The sequence below is a fragment of the Marmota marmota genome, unplaced genomic scaffold (assembly GCF_001458135.2).
Source record: "Marmota marmota marmota unplaced genomic scaffold, marMar, whole genome shotgun sequence".
NCBI classification, from domain to species: Eukaryota; Metazoa; Chordata; class Mammalia; order Rodentia; family Sciuridae; genus Marmota; species Marmota marmota.
The window spans coordinates 87,882,608-87,899,406 of record NW_026000026.1 but is presented as its reverse complement, the minus strand read 5'-3'; the positions used below and the strand labels follow the sequence as shown (position 1 = coordinate 87,899,406).

At 38.2% G+C, this 16,799-nt stretch overlaps 1 protein-coding gene across 1 annotated transcript; it reads right to left on the bottom strand.

The window, feature by feature from the left end:
- Positions 1–15,367: 15,367 nt before the first annotated feature.
- LOC107135793 (olfactory receptor 13D1-like) lies at positions 15,368–16,526 on the bottom strand. Its single transcript, XM_015477838.2, has one exon. The coding sequence runs from the start codon at positions 16,524–16,526 to the stop codon at positions 15,582–15,584; it is 945 nt and encodes a 314-aa protein (XP_015333324.1). The 3' UTR covers positions 15,368–15,581.
- Positions 16,527–16,799: the final 273 nt, after the last annotated feature.

Sequence of the window (16,799 nt, the reverse complement as noted above, 5' to 3'; positions counted from 1 at the left end):
AAAATACATCCCTCAAACATCATTCTGGTTTGCATCTATTCCCAGGAAAAAAGAAAACTACATAATAATTGAAATATTCTAAGCTTTGCTAATGGCACGAGTACTCATTTGTTAATCAAGCCTCTCAAATTGCTCCTTTTTGAAAGGAAAATATATATGTCATAGTAATTAGATTCATCAATTATAAAGAATTTTCTTACAGTTTCCATTCCCATTCCTATTCCCTCATTCCCATATACCTCATAGGCTGCACTCTGATGTAGTTATCACATGTCCTAAAATTTACATTTTAGAAATATGTGGTACTGTTTTTGTATTTATAAAAATATACACAACGACTACTGAGTTGTACATCTCGTTCTTTTTCTTGCTTTATCCAGTTAACGTTGGTTTTAAGGCCTATTCAAATTGATATCTCTGTTAAGTTTATTGCTTGAATTGCTGCATGGGTTCTGTAGAACACAAATGTCATCTTTGACATATCAACTCCCTTAATGATGCACATCTGGGTAATTTTGAGCTACTTTTACAAATAAAATGTGAGTATATTATATATGATCCTTACTAACTAGAATAAAAATTTCTTTTGGTATCTACCCAGAAAAAAATGGTATTGGTGGTAGGGCATAAGTATACTAATTTCATCAAATATTTCTGGATTTTTTTTCTCAGAACTGCTACATCTACTTTCATTTCTACAAGCAGCTTTCATGTGTTCCCATCTCTCTACATCTTCACCAACAATTGATATTATCTACTTTTCAAAATTTTGCCATTTAGAGGCACACAAATGGTATTCTACTATTGTTCCAATTTAGTAGTGTCTCTATTATTCTCTCTGGTACTTCTTTGTATTATCAATATTGACATTTTAAGAATTATTACTAAGGGATAACAAACTTATACTTTCCTTTTCTATTTTCATGTTGTTTGCACTTATTTGATTTGTGCCTGTTTTTCTATGTTCTTGTCCTTTGTGGTTAATGTAAACTTATTTATTCATTCAATAAGTATTTTTGTTTGGCGTCCGCTATGTGTCAGATATATTAAAAATAACTTGTCACTCATTAGAAAGTGCTGGTGGTGTGGTGTGTGTGTGTGTGTGTGTGTCTGTGTGTGTGTATGTGTTTTATAAAAGGAATGTCAATCTTTACATTTTCTTACTGCTGTTCTTCTTCACCATTTCCTCTTCCTTTATTCCTCCACTTTTCTCTCTCCTCCCTTTTCCCCTCCCTTTTCCTCCTTTACCTCCATTACCTTCTCCTCCTTCTTCTTTCCTTCTCTTTTTATGTTTTAATTAACACTATTTAAAGAAATATCCATCTTTCTACATATACAAATCACCTAATGTAATTTTTAGGCATTTCTTGAACTTTTCCAATAGAAGTTTCCATAGATTAATTCCTTAGGAAAAAGTAGAGTTATTGAATGAGAAACAGCAGAGGAAATATTAATGGTGAAACAATTCTGGGATGTTTTTTCTTTAAAGAGAATGTTTCTATAGCTTTATGGTTAAAAAAAAAGTGTTTAAGATGTGGTCATTCATTCCATATAGATGGATGAGGTCTCTAATAAAAGTGAGAACAACATGCTAGTTGTCCCAAGCAAGAATATTCATGTGTGCAGTGGTAACTCCCCATCTCAATTGAGATTAGGGTGCCCCTGAATGGTCCTCAGGAGAAGGTGTGATGTTGAGTCAAAGAACCTAATGATGCAGCCAAATTGACCATTTATGTTCATTTTTGATTAGGTCTGTTTTTTTTTGTTGTTGTTTGTTTGTTTCTTTGTGTGTCTGTGTCCATGATATGAACCTTTAATTTGGGTAAGAAATATGCATGGCTTTATTTTGTGCTATCTGCCCGTGACATTGCTTAGCCAGCTAACTTTCAAACTAGTATCCAGAAGAGGTTCTGAGGTAGGATAGAGAAAGGGCATTTCAAAATTCTGTAAGGAAGTTGTCAGTTTGTGCATTGGCACCATTGAAGCCTGGGACTATTCTGCAAGACAACAACCTCATCTGAGGATGATCAGGAGCCATATAGAGGATTTTTTTTTTTAATGTGAAATTACACTGCCAGAAGGAAATCTGGTTTCTATATGCAGACAAAGCAACTCATCTTGAGAACAAGGTTCAGTAACTTGAAGGTATTATCTCCATCTCTTACTACTTAAAACTCTTGTCTTTTTGCAACTGATGCAAACAACTATTTCACTTGTGGTCTTTCTTCTGTGAATTCTAGGGGCTCCCAGCTAGTAAAGCTTCATTTTACAAGAGAACTGGAATAGTGTTTTGCATAAATGCAAAATCAAAGAGCCACAGTATCACTATCAGAGGGAGTTCAATGCCATGATTTGGAATCTGTTAATGCTGAGTTTCAAATATTGACCTTTGTGATAGGTCATGTGCTATATTTTTGTTGTTAAAAGATAGTGCTCTTTCTTTGTGAGCCATGTGATAACACCCAAAGTGCTAGCAAACATCCAGAAATAGAAAAACAGTTCTCTTAGAAAAGAAATTTATACAATTATGGATCATTTCTTGCTGGGTTTGACATTTTGGTTTTAATAGTTTTTGGAAAAATCATTTGAATTAACTTTTCATTATTTGTAACTAGTTTGGGGAACATAGAACTTAAATGAAGATCTGCATGGTCTGCTAATTTTTTACAGCAATATCTACTTGCTTATATTATCTTGCCAATCAATGGCTGGAGGATATGGACACCTTCAGCAAATAACTTGTTTTCTCCGTGCTTTGCTCAATAATAAAGGCTTCTAGAAAACAAACCAACTATAGCCAAAAGAAGCAAAAAAGATAGTCAAGGTAGGCTCAGCTCACGTCCATTTTTGGGTCATCTGTTTATTTTTATGACTTCTGTATAGAATGACTTACCTATATGTTGGTAGGTCATGGTATAATTCCTAGGACGTCTGAATGAACTGAGCAGGTCTGGCTTCCTGTTGCCCCAGGGGCAGGATGTCAGGGCAGTGGTCAGGTTTCCTTTCCTGCTCATTTCCCTGCCTAGTCCCCAAACTGTCAGCTGCTACTTGGGATTTGGTAGTAAATTTTCTTGGATTTACCAGTCATTCCTACTTTAGTATGAATGTGTTTATCAGATATTTCTTTAAGAGGAGTATTTTTGAGGGCAAAAAGGAAGAAGGGGTAGTACAAACACATTGGTTGTAGCTCCGGACAAGAAAGGATGCCAAATTTCGCCTAGACCTGACAAGAGACCTGAACTAACATGGCCTCCCATTTTAACTCTTTTCTTTTACTTCTTGCCAAAGTTTCATTTAGTAGTGCTGGAAATGAAACTGGCTTAGACTTTTAAAGTCCTAGATTCAGGTTTTGGCTCTCAATGGATCTGTTGTTTCTGGTTCTACAAAATGACAAATTCTCCTTATCTCACAAGGAGAGTCCATCTGTAAAACGGAGAAGAGGTGATGCAAATATTATTAATAATAAGCCCACAAAAATATTTCCCTACTATTAAAGTTTTCTCTTGGAAACGTTAATGTTTTCAGCACAATATTCTGGAGAAGTCCTCATTCCCTGGGTGCATCACAAGCTCCCCCCACACTGCCTTATTAGTGTTTTGACATGTCTGGTTTGGTGTTTGACAGCATAGAGAACTTTCTTGTTATTGCTCTAGCTGTGGTTGCTACTTGTCATGTTTTACGACATCGTTCCTGGCCTGCATTAACTTGTGTGTGTTATTATCCAGAAATGGATAAGAAGACAAGGCATTCTTTTCATTAAAAATCACATTGAGCTATGGAAATATTTGGGTGAAATGCTAGACACGTAAGAGGACAATCTTTTCTTCTACTCAGTTACAATTTCTAAAGTGCATTTATACAGTACCAGAATTAAGGGGTCACCTTAGGTCCAGCTGACTGCCTGTGATATCCTCTGAGGCACAGCTATGGCGGTTAAAATTCTATGTGTGTTTTTGGAAAAGCACTGGCATAAATCTGTATTTTTAAAAAAGATCATCTTAATATAAAGGTTTGTTTACTTTTGAAAGCATTTTTATTAATAATGTGGTAACTCATATTGTGGGTTTGGCGAAGTCACATTCTTATGACTATCTGACATAACCAGAGTTGTTAGCAGCAATTACACTTCCTAAAATACTGACTTTCCTTAGGTTAATGAAACATTTATATGCCAACACCTGAATCAAATTAAAGTCTAGGAGTGCCTTAGTCCTTTGCTGCTCACAGTGTGGCCCTGGCACCAGTGTCACTGGGGAGCGGGGTAGAAATGCAAGGTCCTCAGGCCGCTAAGTCAGCATCCACATTGTAACAACGTGTCTGCTGGTGGGTTCCTGAAAGCTCAAGAGCCCTGCCTAAGCAGAGTGAGTTTTTAAAAGAGATGAGGAAGCCAGGAACTATTTTTGCTGCACTTGTCACCCTAGAATAATAAGAATCAGCAAAGCGGCTTAATTAGTAATTTCTTCATCTGTGTAGACCAGCACTAACCAAAAGAAATAACATGTGAGTTACATGCATAATTTTAAATTTCTAGTTGCCACAGGAATTGTCAGATAAATTAATTTTAATATGTTTTATTTAACTCAGTGAATACAAAATATTGTCATTTCATCAGGTAATCAATGTAGAATAATATTAAAGATACTCTGCATTCTTGTTTTCATAGTAATGTTAGTTTTTCATGATCAATTCTTTTGTGTATGTTACACTGATAGTATGTCTCAATTTGGTCCAGCCACATTTCAAGTTGCTTAAGAGCCATGTGTGGGGAGTGTCTACCATATTGACAGAATGATTACAGGGAATGTTATTGCTACCACCTCAACTTCAGAAGCATTAGATTTTCTCTCCTGTAGTGGCAAAATATGGGGAAACTATGCATACCCTCACTCCTTGATTATTTTGTTTTTTACTAAATGCCTATTATGTGTCAGACTTTGTGCTAGGTTGAAATAAGCAAAAATGAGATCCACCTAGTTTAGGAAATAATTAAAAACATCACAAAATAAATGTAACAAAAGAAAAAGATCATGTCAAATGCTGCTGTAGAAGTACAGAAAGGAGAGCATTGGCACTGTCCAGGCAGGAATGAAGCACCAGGGCAAAAAGGTTGCATCTGGATTCAACTAAACCCATGCTCCAGGACTCACTCAAGCCCTCTGAGACCTCAAAAGCATCTAATGACAATAGATGAGAGTCGGTATAACTGAGATATAAATGTGCATGTGTGTGTATAAAGCAATACATCTAAACAATATAACCCAATATATAGAATTGATAGTTGATTATAAAATTTTTGAAGCACAGTATACTCTATTGATCAATGGTTAGTCTGTTATTAAGGAAGTTAATGGTAAATTTGAATGTTTATTGATAAATGGAGTTTCACAGGTTATCATTCAGCATCCACTTATGAAGAACTTTTTGCCCATTCTGCTTTGTCTATCTATGTATCTATCTATAATTTTTCCTGAATGTAATTTTCAGGCATCAAACACAATATTCCTAAATATACTAGTATGCATTTCCTCAAAACAATGGTATTTTCATAAATAACCAGGGTGTAATAATCTCAGAAACTTTAAAACTCAATGTTATTTACTAATTCACAATCCATATTAAAATGTTGTCAATTGTGCAATATTCTTTCATAGGATTTTTTTCCCTCTCTTTTTCTTGGTCTAGTATTCAAGTGGGATCATATATTACTTTCAGTTGTCTTATTAATGAAGTCTCTAGGATGCTAGAACAGTTCGTTAGATGTGGGTATGCCTGTGCGCACATGTGAACACATGCGTTCTCTGGCCTGTTGGGAAGGGCTGAAGGTAGGGAGAGAAAGGGTTTGAAATTTTTAGACAGTTCAGGATATTTTGTGAAATATCAGACGTCCAGTGTGATTTGTCTGATGTTTCCTCATGATTAGGTAGATTTGGGTCATTTATTTTGGCAGGAGAGCTAGGATTTTTGATGAGACATTTTAATGAAGGCATTAGTAATAGCAGGGAGGGAATGCCACTCTTAGATTTGATGAAGAGGGGCAGGAAAGATGTCACCAGGTGCTCGTTGGGAGCTGTAGCTGAATAAGAGGGTCTATTTGGAAGAAGCTGTCATTACAGAGGAATGCTGCCCCTGCCAGAGGTTGCAAATGGGAAGGAAGAGGAGGAGCAAACTTGACGGCTGTCTTCTTGCCCTTGGATCTCTTGCACGTGTTTCCAATGGCTGACCCCCAACAAGAAGCCAACAAGCAAGCAACCCAGGTGTTTTAGGCCTTAACAGTCAGCCTCCTAACAACAGAAGAGAGTGAAGCCTGATAGATTTAGGGCAAATAGAAAACAGCCAGGCCACCAAGTAAAGAAATTGGGAGAGGAAAGGGAACAGTATGTACAAAGGCAATGGGGAATGAAAAGCAAAGGCCAAAAGGTGTTGAGGAACATTTTGGACTGTAGTTAATGAAGTTAAGAAGGTAGGCTGGGCCCCGTTTAGGAAAGTGTCAATATCAAGCTAAGGACTTAGAACCTGGTTATGCTGACATAAAGATTTTTAAGTATGGGATTTACATGATCAGATCTGTTTCAGAAAAAAATACCAGTGGTGGCAATGGAGCTGAACTGTATGCAAGAGAAAAGGAAGTTAGGAAGTTGTTGCTGCAGCTCAGGGCAGAGATAAGGAAAGACTCACTAAATCAATGGCACTGAGGGCGGAGAACAAGAGACAAAAGAGGCATTAGGGACATTTAAAAATTAGAAAGAGGAAGGGGTCAAACATGCTTGAGGCTTAATTAATAATAATTAGTATTATTGATAATGGCAGCTAACAGATAGTGAATACCTACGATTTGACACTAAATTAGAGTTCTCATTAATCTTGAGGGCAACTCAGCGAGGTAGGTGTTATTATCCCAGTTTTAATTATAAGAAATAAAAATGTTTGGGTGGATGAATCCATGAATCCAAGTCAAATGTTTTAAGTGGCCAGTGAAGCATACAGGGAGCTCTAACCAGTCCTCTGTTAGGAAGTCCAGCTGAGGACGGAGCTGAGGACACAGATCTGGACTGGGTTGGGGATTTGGAAAAGTATCACAGTGTTGATGTGAAAGGTTCAGTCATGTCAAGTGGTGATTGACCAGAGTGAGACAGTGAACAAGAAGAGATACTACTACATTTTAAGAAGTGTTTACAAAAACAAGTAGGACATTTCAGATATATCTGGAAGGAAAGAAGAACATCATGTGCAGCAATTTGTTATTGTTGTTGTTGTTGTTGATATAAGTAGCCTATCCAAGGATAGCATTTGTGAACTTTGTTCTGATTATCATTCCAGCTGGTTCCGTATTGTAAAGAACACTTAATTTGCTACTTTGAATATAAGCTGGTATTGTGGCAGGCAAGACATTTAGTCTTTGGAAAATTACAATAAGTCTAAAGCAACATTGAAGGTGCAACCTGCCTTGAATGATGTGTACCTGGTTTGTTCTAGGCTCTGCCCATATTTTGTCATGTGACCCTTCATATACCACTTAACTCCTACGTGGGAATCAAGTGCCTTTTGAGTCCCTAAACAGAGAATAATATTTTTCCCATTGAAAAAGTATTTTTGAAAGATATTTCAAAGTTCTCAAATTATAAGATATAGATATGAAAAATGTTAGTTTTATAGGAGATTATGTCTAGATCTTTATCAAAATGCACAGGCCTCTTACATTAAGTAGGTCTTAAATTAGTGTTTTTTTAATAACTTAAAGTAAATGTACTTTTCATTTTTGGGGAACCAAATTGAAAACATTTTGCATGTGAAATAGGAATCATTTAAGGAACTATGGAAACCACTAATCTAGCTTAATGCTTTCTATTACTTTGGAAACATTTATTTTATCCCTTGGTTACTGGCAGTTCTATTATGGTTTACAGACAACAATAGAAGGTTTTATGTTTTATGCTTCACTGGAAAAAAAATAGTTCTCAGATATTTGACCTCAGATAATTGTGAATCCCATTGTGGATGCATTGCAAATTTCCTGAGACTGCTTTTTAAATGACAAGAAAGCATAGAACACAATTTACCCTGAGAGCTTTTCCTTAGGACCTACACCATCTTTTTGTGGATTTTTAATATATACTCTATATGGTTGTATTGTATATTATATCTCTTATTAACTCTAGTGCCATCACTAATGTTTTAATATATAACTGTATGTGCCTCAAGGGAGCAGTTTGTGTGTTTTACTGGCAAGGAGCACAAAAAAATTTCTCCCTGCTGTTTCCCTCTATTATAAATTAATATCCACTACCAGGGGACCTCTTATGATATAAAATTGTCATCCTGTGAGTGGTATAGATGAAATTACCATGGAGAAAAGCTGAGCAGTAACCAGAGTATGAATAAGATAGCACCTAGTCTGTTATAAGTGGGACCCCTGGTGTCTTATATTAATTTATGACAAATAATTTACATTGCTAATTGCAAAATTTAATAATCAGCACTATCTTTTTAGTTGCATATTTTTTTTCTTAACATAAGGGCATTTTCTCTACTGAAATGGAATGTTCTAATAGAATCATTTTTGCCAGCTCCAGAGTATCTTGCAATTTCTGCAAGAGATTTTAGCCAGTCACAGTACCTGGAAGGTGGACCTTTTTAAGTGGCATTGTTGCCTGTGTAGATGTTCATTTTGGCAGTAAAGGAGTTAAAGGAGAGGGAATTGATCTGTAATGACAGTCCTGTGTGTTGTGGTGTGGTGGTTGCCTGGCAACTGTACCTGTAGAAACTAAATATTGGACTTGTCTCTGTATTAATCCCCTCTTGTTGTTAGGGTTTATAGGTATTTAAAATATTGAGCTTGGAAAATACTTGTAAAAAGGGTTGCTCATTTGATGATCCGTTGAAATTTTATGAGATCATTGGAAGTTGACAAATTAAGGTTTGGGAGTAAGTGGTACACAATGTTGCGAAGAGTTCTTGCATGTATTTGAACACCTCTTAAATGAGACTGGGCCTAACCTTGGTGTCCTCCAAATCCTTTGTTTTATTTTTTGCAAGGACATATGTCTTCATTGAAAGAATATTTATTGACTATCTTTAATGTGTGAGTTTCTGTGCTAGATATGGGCTGGGGTATTAATGTGAGAAAAGGGGAGTTCCTGATCTTTTAGTCTAGAGTGGAGACTGTCATCTAGTGCAGAGTGTTAGGGTCTGTAAACAAGTCAACATGGCACCTGGCATTTTGCCAGAGGGAGTGGTTTGTGAAGTAACGCCAGTGAGCCATTAAGTGTGGAGATTCCTTATTGGTTGACTGCTGTATCTAGTTTATGCTAATTAGATAAGCTGTGTGGAATGTATATATACCCCTCCTGTCCTACAATAAACGGCTCCCACTCCTGCTGTATCAATGTACACAAGTTGTTCGTCACCCCCCGGTTATTTTGCTGCAGCCAGACTGCGGCAGCAGAGTACACCTGGAGAGCAACATTCTCTGTTGTCATGGTTAGTATACACACCCATCAGCATCAGCTCTTCTTTTTACACCCTTGCAGAGACGAAAGCAAGCTGTGGTTTACGACCAATGTCCAGCCCACTGTGATCTTCATCCCTCCTTTTTCATGCCTCAGCTCTTACTTTCAGAAAGTGTTGCCTCATTATGACTTGCCTTCACTCTACCTTTGATCTCCCCTCTAATTATACATTAGGGTTACACAGAAAAACTGTGTGTGTGTGGGGGGGATTGGTTAAAAATAACTTATTTTACTAATGAAAGAGCTGTACTTAGAGATTGGGGAGTACCTCAAAATTCAAGAAATTTCTTGGACAATGAAATCTTAAATTGTGTTGTTGATGCATAGGATAAGCCCCTGTATTATTATTTATATGAAGGATCACTTTTTATTATCCTAAACTGTTCCTAACAGGGACATTTTGTCATAAATCTTTGATAAAGCCATTATCTTAGTTGGCTGGGGAAGTTGAAAAGTAGTTACTGCTCTAATCCTTATTATAAGTTAGTTTTGTATGGATTGCAAGCCTTTCTAATAGCCACCAAAATAATCATGACTTTCTTCAGCTGATTTTATCCCAGATCAGTATATCTGGTCACAGGGAACAAAGGAATGAGAGAACAGAGATGAATCAAGATGATCTATTTCCTCTACTCTGTCACTAGCTAAGACAGTACAACAATTTCTGCCTCTGCTCACCAAGAGAGGTTACATTTATTAGGAGTGTTACTGAATCCATCAACCATTGAATTGGGAAAGCTGAAATGATGTATCATTCACTGCAGGAATGAGACCTGGGGAAGAAAGGATCCAAGAAGGAGAAAGAGAGGGTCAATGAAAAGTTCCTACCTGGCTCCCCTACATCACAAAGGCTGGTGGGCAACTCAGAGCTTGCAGATTCAGTGCCAGATTAGGGCCGTCCAGGGGAGCTCATATAGCCTGTGGAAAGCTGTTCCCTGTGGAGGTCACTGCTTTGGCCAAGGATGTGGTGGTAAGGGTAGGACACTGTGGATTATCAGTCAGAAGGAAGAGCTGGACGCAAAATGGGGGAAAATGAGGACTAACTGGCATCTGTGGACACTTCTGAGGTGGTCTTATATTAACCACAAATGTCTGTGGAGAGTGATGGCTACCGTTTCACTTCTGGCTTCCAGAACTCATGCCAGTTTTTATCCTGGATCTATATAAAGAAGGAATTCTGGGAAATGTAGTTCCAGATCAACCTGGTCTACCACACTGAGACCACCACAGTTCCACCATGGGCCCTAACATGGAAGGCATGATGGGCCTTACCTGTGAGATTTCATCACCCCTGCCTCCACAGACCCATCAAGTAGGTATCACAGGGAACTCCCAGAAGGTAGGGACTCCTTGTGTATCATTTATCTTTCTATCACTATGTTGAACTCAGAACCTGTAGTGGGGAACAGGAGGACAAGGGAAAAGAAAGTTATGGCTGGATATAGTTACAACTTTACAAATCATGCCCTAGTTACACCATAGAATGGCTTAAGAACCACCCCAACTCTTTAGTTATCTTTGATTTCTCCCCAATTTTACTTTTTCTTTCTTACCATAAGGCCTGGATTGTTTCTATATATGGTAGGTTGACAAATTGGCTACTATTTTTTTCACATGTCAAAAAATGTATCCTGTTTTCTGTGGCATAATTGAATTTGGTTATAGTTTACATCCACATAGAAACCATTGTTTTCAAAGGCAATGGATAACAAAATTACTTAGAAGCACTGTCATTGCACACGCAACTTCTATCCTTTGGGAAAAGCCAAATAGACACACGGTTATATATTCCATTTCATTTGACCTCAAAATAAGACCACTGAGAAGATATAATGATAACTTACCTCTATGTAGGGCCTGAGATCAGTGTCAGATTCAGGTTGAAATGATAAAAACATCCAAGAAATTTAAAGTCAAAGCTTTATGTTAGAAACTTAAACTCTGCAACTTAATTCTCCTTGTGATATTGCCTTTAAACCTGGCTTCCTCACTCATGGGCTGTGATAAGCTCCTCTGAGAGAACCAAATAAGCTACTGCTAGTGAAATCAGTTGGAAAACCATAAAGCACCAAACACTCATTATTATTATTATTATTATTATTATTATTATTATTATTATTATTATTTTCTGGTACCAGGGATTGAACCCAGGGGCACTTAACCACTGAACTACATCCCCAGCCCTTTTGATTTTATTTTTATAATCCTGAGACAGGGTCTCACTAAGTTGCTTAGGGTCTAGCTAAGTTGCTGAGGCTGGCTTTGAACTTGCAATTCTTCTACCTCAGTCTCTCAAGCTACTGGGATTACAGGCCGTGTGCCACAGTGTCTGGCTCATTAGTTCTTAATATCAGCAACAATCATAAATGGTTGATGAAATCAGAGAGAGGAATATACTGATAACTAGATACAAGAGGCCTTAATAGGTATTTATTAAAAACAATTAGATAGTCACACTGGAATCATAGTATCAAATTGTAATAATGTACTAGAATCTTGCAGCTTAAAAAAATAAAACACAAAAATCTGTGCAAGTGATTGCCTAAATTTTCATCCCGTATCAGAATGTCTATGATTGTTAGCTAGTCAAGTGTGTATTTCTGTTTTCATTCTAGGTGTATCAGGGCATATTTTCCCCCTCCAGACTTTTGTTTCTTCAGCTTAAAATATGACCTTTGACTTTCTGAGCAGCTGTGTATATTTTTGTCAGATCAATAAAGGGAAAAAGTCACTGGTAATGGCAGGTGGATGGGACAGTGCTGCACAGTATAAATGACGGCATTGACAAACCAAAGGTTGACAAAAATGCAGCCCCCTCACCCCGCTTCAGCTCCCTGTTCTGTAATGGCTCAGTTACTAATGGAGCTAAGCTATGCTAGAGAAGATTCTGGCAGAAACATTCCTTCTCCTTTTAAAAAAATTTGTGATGTGTGATAGAGGCAGGAGCAGGGAGGAGGTGGAATGGAGACCTTAAACACTTGCTCCTATCTGTCAGAAATCATCATCTGAGAGGGTTTTATTATTAGAGAAAGCCAACCTCAAGCCATTGCTTTGACCACAGAGGCCAGAGGTGTTTGTGTTTGTTTCAAGATATTGAGCCCAGAGTTAAGGTCTGGTATTTTGCTGGTGACTGCTGAAGAGGAGGGATTTGGCTTCTGGCAGAACATAAAGCCAAGCTGACAACAAAGCTTTCCTTTCAAGCTATCCAAATGAACACATTTCTAATCTGAAATTCAAATACTTGACAACAGAGAGCCTGTGAGCTGGGCTTTGAACAGGAAATTGCTTCATGGTTTTAGCATAATGAATTAGGCAGTTAGACTAAATCCATTTAGTAGGAGAAGAATGCTTTCACATGCTTTGTGAAAGAAACGAGGGGGAAAAAAACCTTCTTAATTTCCCAAATTTCTCAGGACTTACAGACACAAATGCTCCATATAAATTTTATCTACTGTGCTTTATGACAGGTATATAAAAAGCCATCAGATCCCAGTATTCAGAAATCGTCTTTGTTAGAGAATGCTGTGCCTTGTACTGTGGTGGTGGTGGTGGGGGTGCTGAATGTGATGAATAAAGGTGAGGGGGGGCGTCTCATCCTTCTCCCTGTCCTGTGGTGAATGCCTTTAATTCTGCAACCTTGTTTTAGTCACTGTCAGTATTAAATCCAACAGAGACAGTATTGCCTCCCCCGCTCCCCCCGCCCCCTCAAGAGTCAAGGAAAGGTACCCAGGAAAGAGGGAGACTCCTGCATTTTGGGCATAACACACCATTTGCTCTCAAACCCAAACACAGAAGCAGGCTGGGTTTGTGACAACAGAGGCAGCAGTGAGCCTTTCAGCACATGCAGTGGGAGGACTGCTGGGGGAGGAGGAATGAAGTTCATGTGTGTCAGGCCTATGTAACAAGTCTGACCTTGAGAGAACCATTGACAGACATCCCTGGAGAAGGAGAGAGCTAGAGAAAATTAAAGAAAAAAAATAAGAAAATTCAAATGAAAGAAAAAAGAAAAGCCACAGCACTAATCACTAATAGCATAAATAGTAAGACAAGCCCCTGGGGGAGGAGAGGGTTAAATCCTGACCCTGGCAAAGGGTGAGGGCTGATCTGTAACCAGTCATAGCAGTTTACTGGGTATAGATACAGCAGTGTGGGGCATTGCCTCTGAGCTTCGGCCCAAAGACAGTTAAGGGAACAGTGTTCTGCGTGATCCCTCTTCCACTGGAGTGGACAAAAACATAATAAGGTCTGACATCCTTGTGTTCACAACTTGCTAGGTAATATACTCTGCTCTCCCCTTCTATGGAAATAAAATGCAAATAAATTTGGTTTCTTTTAAATTATTGTTTTCAACTTTCCTATCAGAGGGAACAGTAAAGTCCTTCCAGTTAGCATGGAGATGAAGACGCTATGACAGATTACATTACAGAGATGTTTTAAAACCCATTAATGTGTGCCAAGCATCCAATGAATGTTTACAGTTTGAAATAAAAAGGAATGCATCCCAAACTCCTCAATGCTAAGGGATCACCCTTCCTGGCAGGGGTGGGAGATATTGACATGTACATGGGCTGGTTACATGATCACCTACCTGAATGGACACGTAATGAATTAAGCTGAGAAATATTGATGCTTAAATGCATTAGAACAGTTCTGAAATGGAATAGTAATGATCACCCCAGGAGCAAAATATGAATATTTAAAAGACACTGTGCTGTGAGTTGTGCAGAGGCACCAACCAGGACTCGTCAAAATTCATTCCGAATAGTACATCCAAGGACTGTGAGGGGGCAGAGAGGAGATCTGATCATCAAGAAGAACAATTATCCAGGTAAAACAGGACAGAATTCCAAATTTAAGCCTTTTTGCCAGACAATGGGCTTTCTTCAGAGTAATGTTTCAGAGTCTAGAGACAGGAGGTGCCAGCAAAGAGGCTATTTAGGGGACAGAGACATGCTCTCTTGCCTGTGGAAGGAAGGAAGGCGTCCTTTTGACTGGGGCAAAGTCTTTAATTCTATGATAAAGTATAAAATGTAAGTAAGCCTAGGAGAGCTAAAGCTGAATTAAATTCAGCTCATATCTGAAGTTTATGGGATAGAGAGAAAGCTCCAAGGAAAGATTCTTCAATGTAGGTCTGTGTAGGTGTTGAGAATATCTTTGCAAGGCCCCCAAAGTCTACTCAGTTCAAGAAGCCAGAAGCACTGAGAGATGGCAGTGATATAGAGGAGGGTGGCTGGGAGCACCAGAGGCAGTAAACATCTGTCTCCCCAAGTCCTTGCAAGAGTAGGAGGGAGGGAAGGGGGTATGTGTCCTGCATGAGGAATTGGGAAGGATTTAGTTAAAAGAGGCCCTATTAAAAGATCATCATTTTTTTTCCCAGATTTGGTGTTGCACCTTAAAAATAATTAAATAATTTGTTTTCAGTTCAAAATGTTAATGTTTGATACGAAAATTATCTTAAGTGACTTATCATTTTGGGAAGGAACTCTGTATTTATTGTGTGGATATGCCTGACTCCCTGCCAGTGGGTTACATCCAAGTTGAGGAACAGGGACCTGGGGCCAGCTCTTGACATAATTGTTACAAAACAAGTTGCTAAAAGCCCAGCTCTGCCTATGGTTTTCTTATTCAGTTCTAACTCAAAATAACTCAAAACAGGCAATATGATATAAAGAGCATGTCTTCCTTTTTAAAATATTCTGTTGTGCTTAAAAATTGAATTAATAGGCACTGTGACTCATGTTTGTAATCCCAGCTGCTCTGGAGGTTGAGGCAGGAGGATCATAAATTTGAAGCCAGCCTGGGCAACATAGCAAGATCCTATCCCAAAATAAAAATTTTTTAAAAAAGGGCTGGAGATGTAACTCAGTGTTAGAGCACTTGTTTGACCTGTATAAGGTCCTGGGTTTAAACCCTAGTTTTATTTCTTTAATTTTTTTTTAATATTCAGAAGCTTTATATGAGCATTCCATGTTGAAAATAACGGAGTCCTATGTATGGCCTTACAAGCAGACTTTTTCTGTGACTATAAAACACCTAATCTGATCCTGTGTTGAGAGAATCACGTTTCAAGGCCTTTCATACTTTTGTTAGATGCAAGTGTCTTTTCAAAATTTTCTTCACAGCCTCTTTTACTTCCTTATTCCTCAGGCTATAGATGATGGGATTCAACATTGGGGTTATCACTGCATAAGACAGTCCAATGATTTCATCAGATACTTTGGTGTTCTTTGACTTGGGTTTCATGTACATAAAAAGGGCTGACCCATAGAATAAGATCACCACAGTCAGGTGGGCTGAACAGGTAGAAAAGGCTTTTTTTCTCCCCTCAGCAGAATTAATTCTTAGGATGGAAGAGAGAATGAAAATATAGGATACAAAAATTAACAGCAGAGGAATCACCAATAAAACAACACTTGCCACTGTCAGAATAAGCACATTCATTGATATATCTGAGCACACAAGTTTTAGAAGAGCCAGGATCTCACAGGTAAGATGATCAATAACATTGTTACCACAGAAAGGCAACACCATTGTCATGACTGTTTGCACTAAGGAGTTCATGCAGCCTATGGCCCAGGACCACGCAGCCAAGTGCATGTATAACACCTTGTTCATGATGATGGGGTACCTCAGTGGGTTTCGGATGGCTACATACCTGTCATAGGCCATCACAGCCAGGAGGATACATTCAGTGCAGCCCAAGCCAAGGGAGATAACCATCTGCAGAGCACATCCAAGAAAGGAGATGGATTTTACTTCTGACATAAATATAATAAGCATTTGGGGAATAGTTGATGATGTGTAACAGATGTCTAAGAATGAGAGATTTCCAAGAAAGAAGTACATAGGGGTATGGAGGCGAGGATCCAGGATGCTGATGATAATGAGGAGACTGTTTCCTAGTAGGATAATCTTGTACATGATGAGGCAGAGCACAAAGAGAAAATTCTGGAGTTCTGGGTATTGAGAAAGCCCCACTAGGAGGAATTCAGTCACTGCAGAATAATTCCCCATCTTCATGTGTCCTTGTCATCTACAAAGTTCATATAAGGACATGAATCAGGAAAATCTGACTTTTTGATGTAGATATATCTAATCATTTTTCTTCCATTATTATTATTATTTTTAGTTTTAGAAAATGTCCTGGAATCAGCAGGGATAGTATATTAATTTTGCTAATGAAGAAAGAGGCACTGAAAGATAGGTAATACTACCTAGCTTCACACAGCAGCATAGATTTGGAATTGTGCTGAGAAGTTCTAGGCTTGTGATTACATATAATCTTAGGACAAA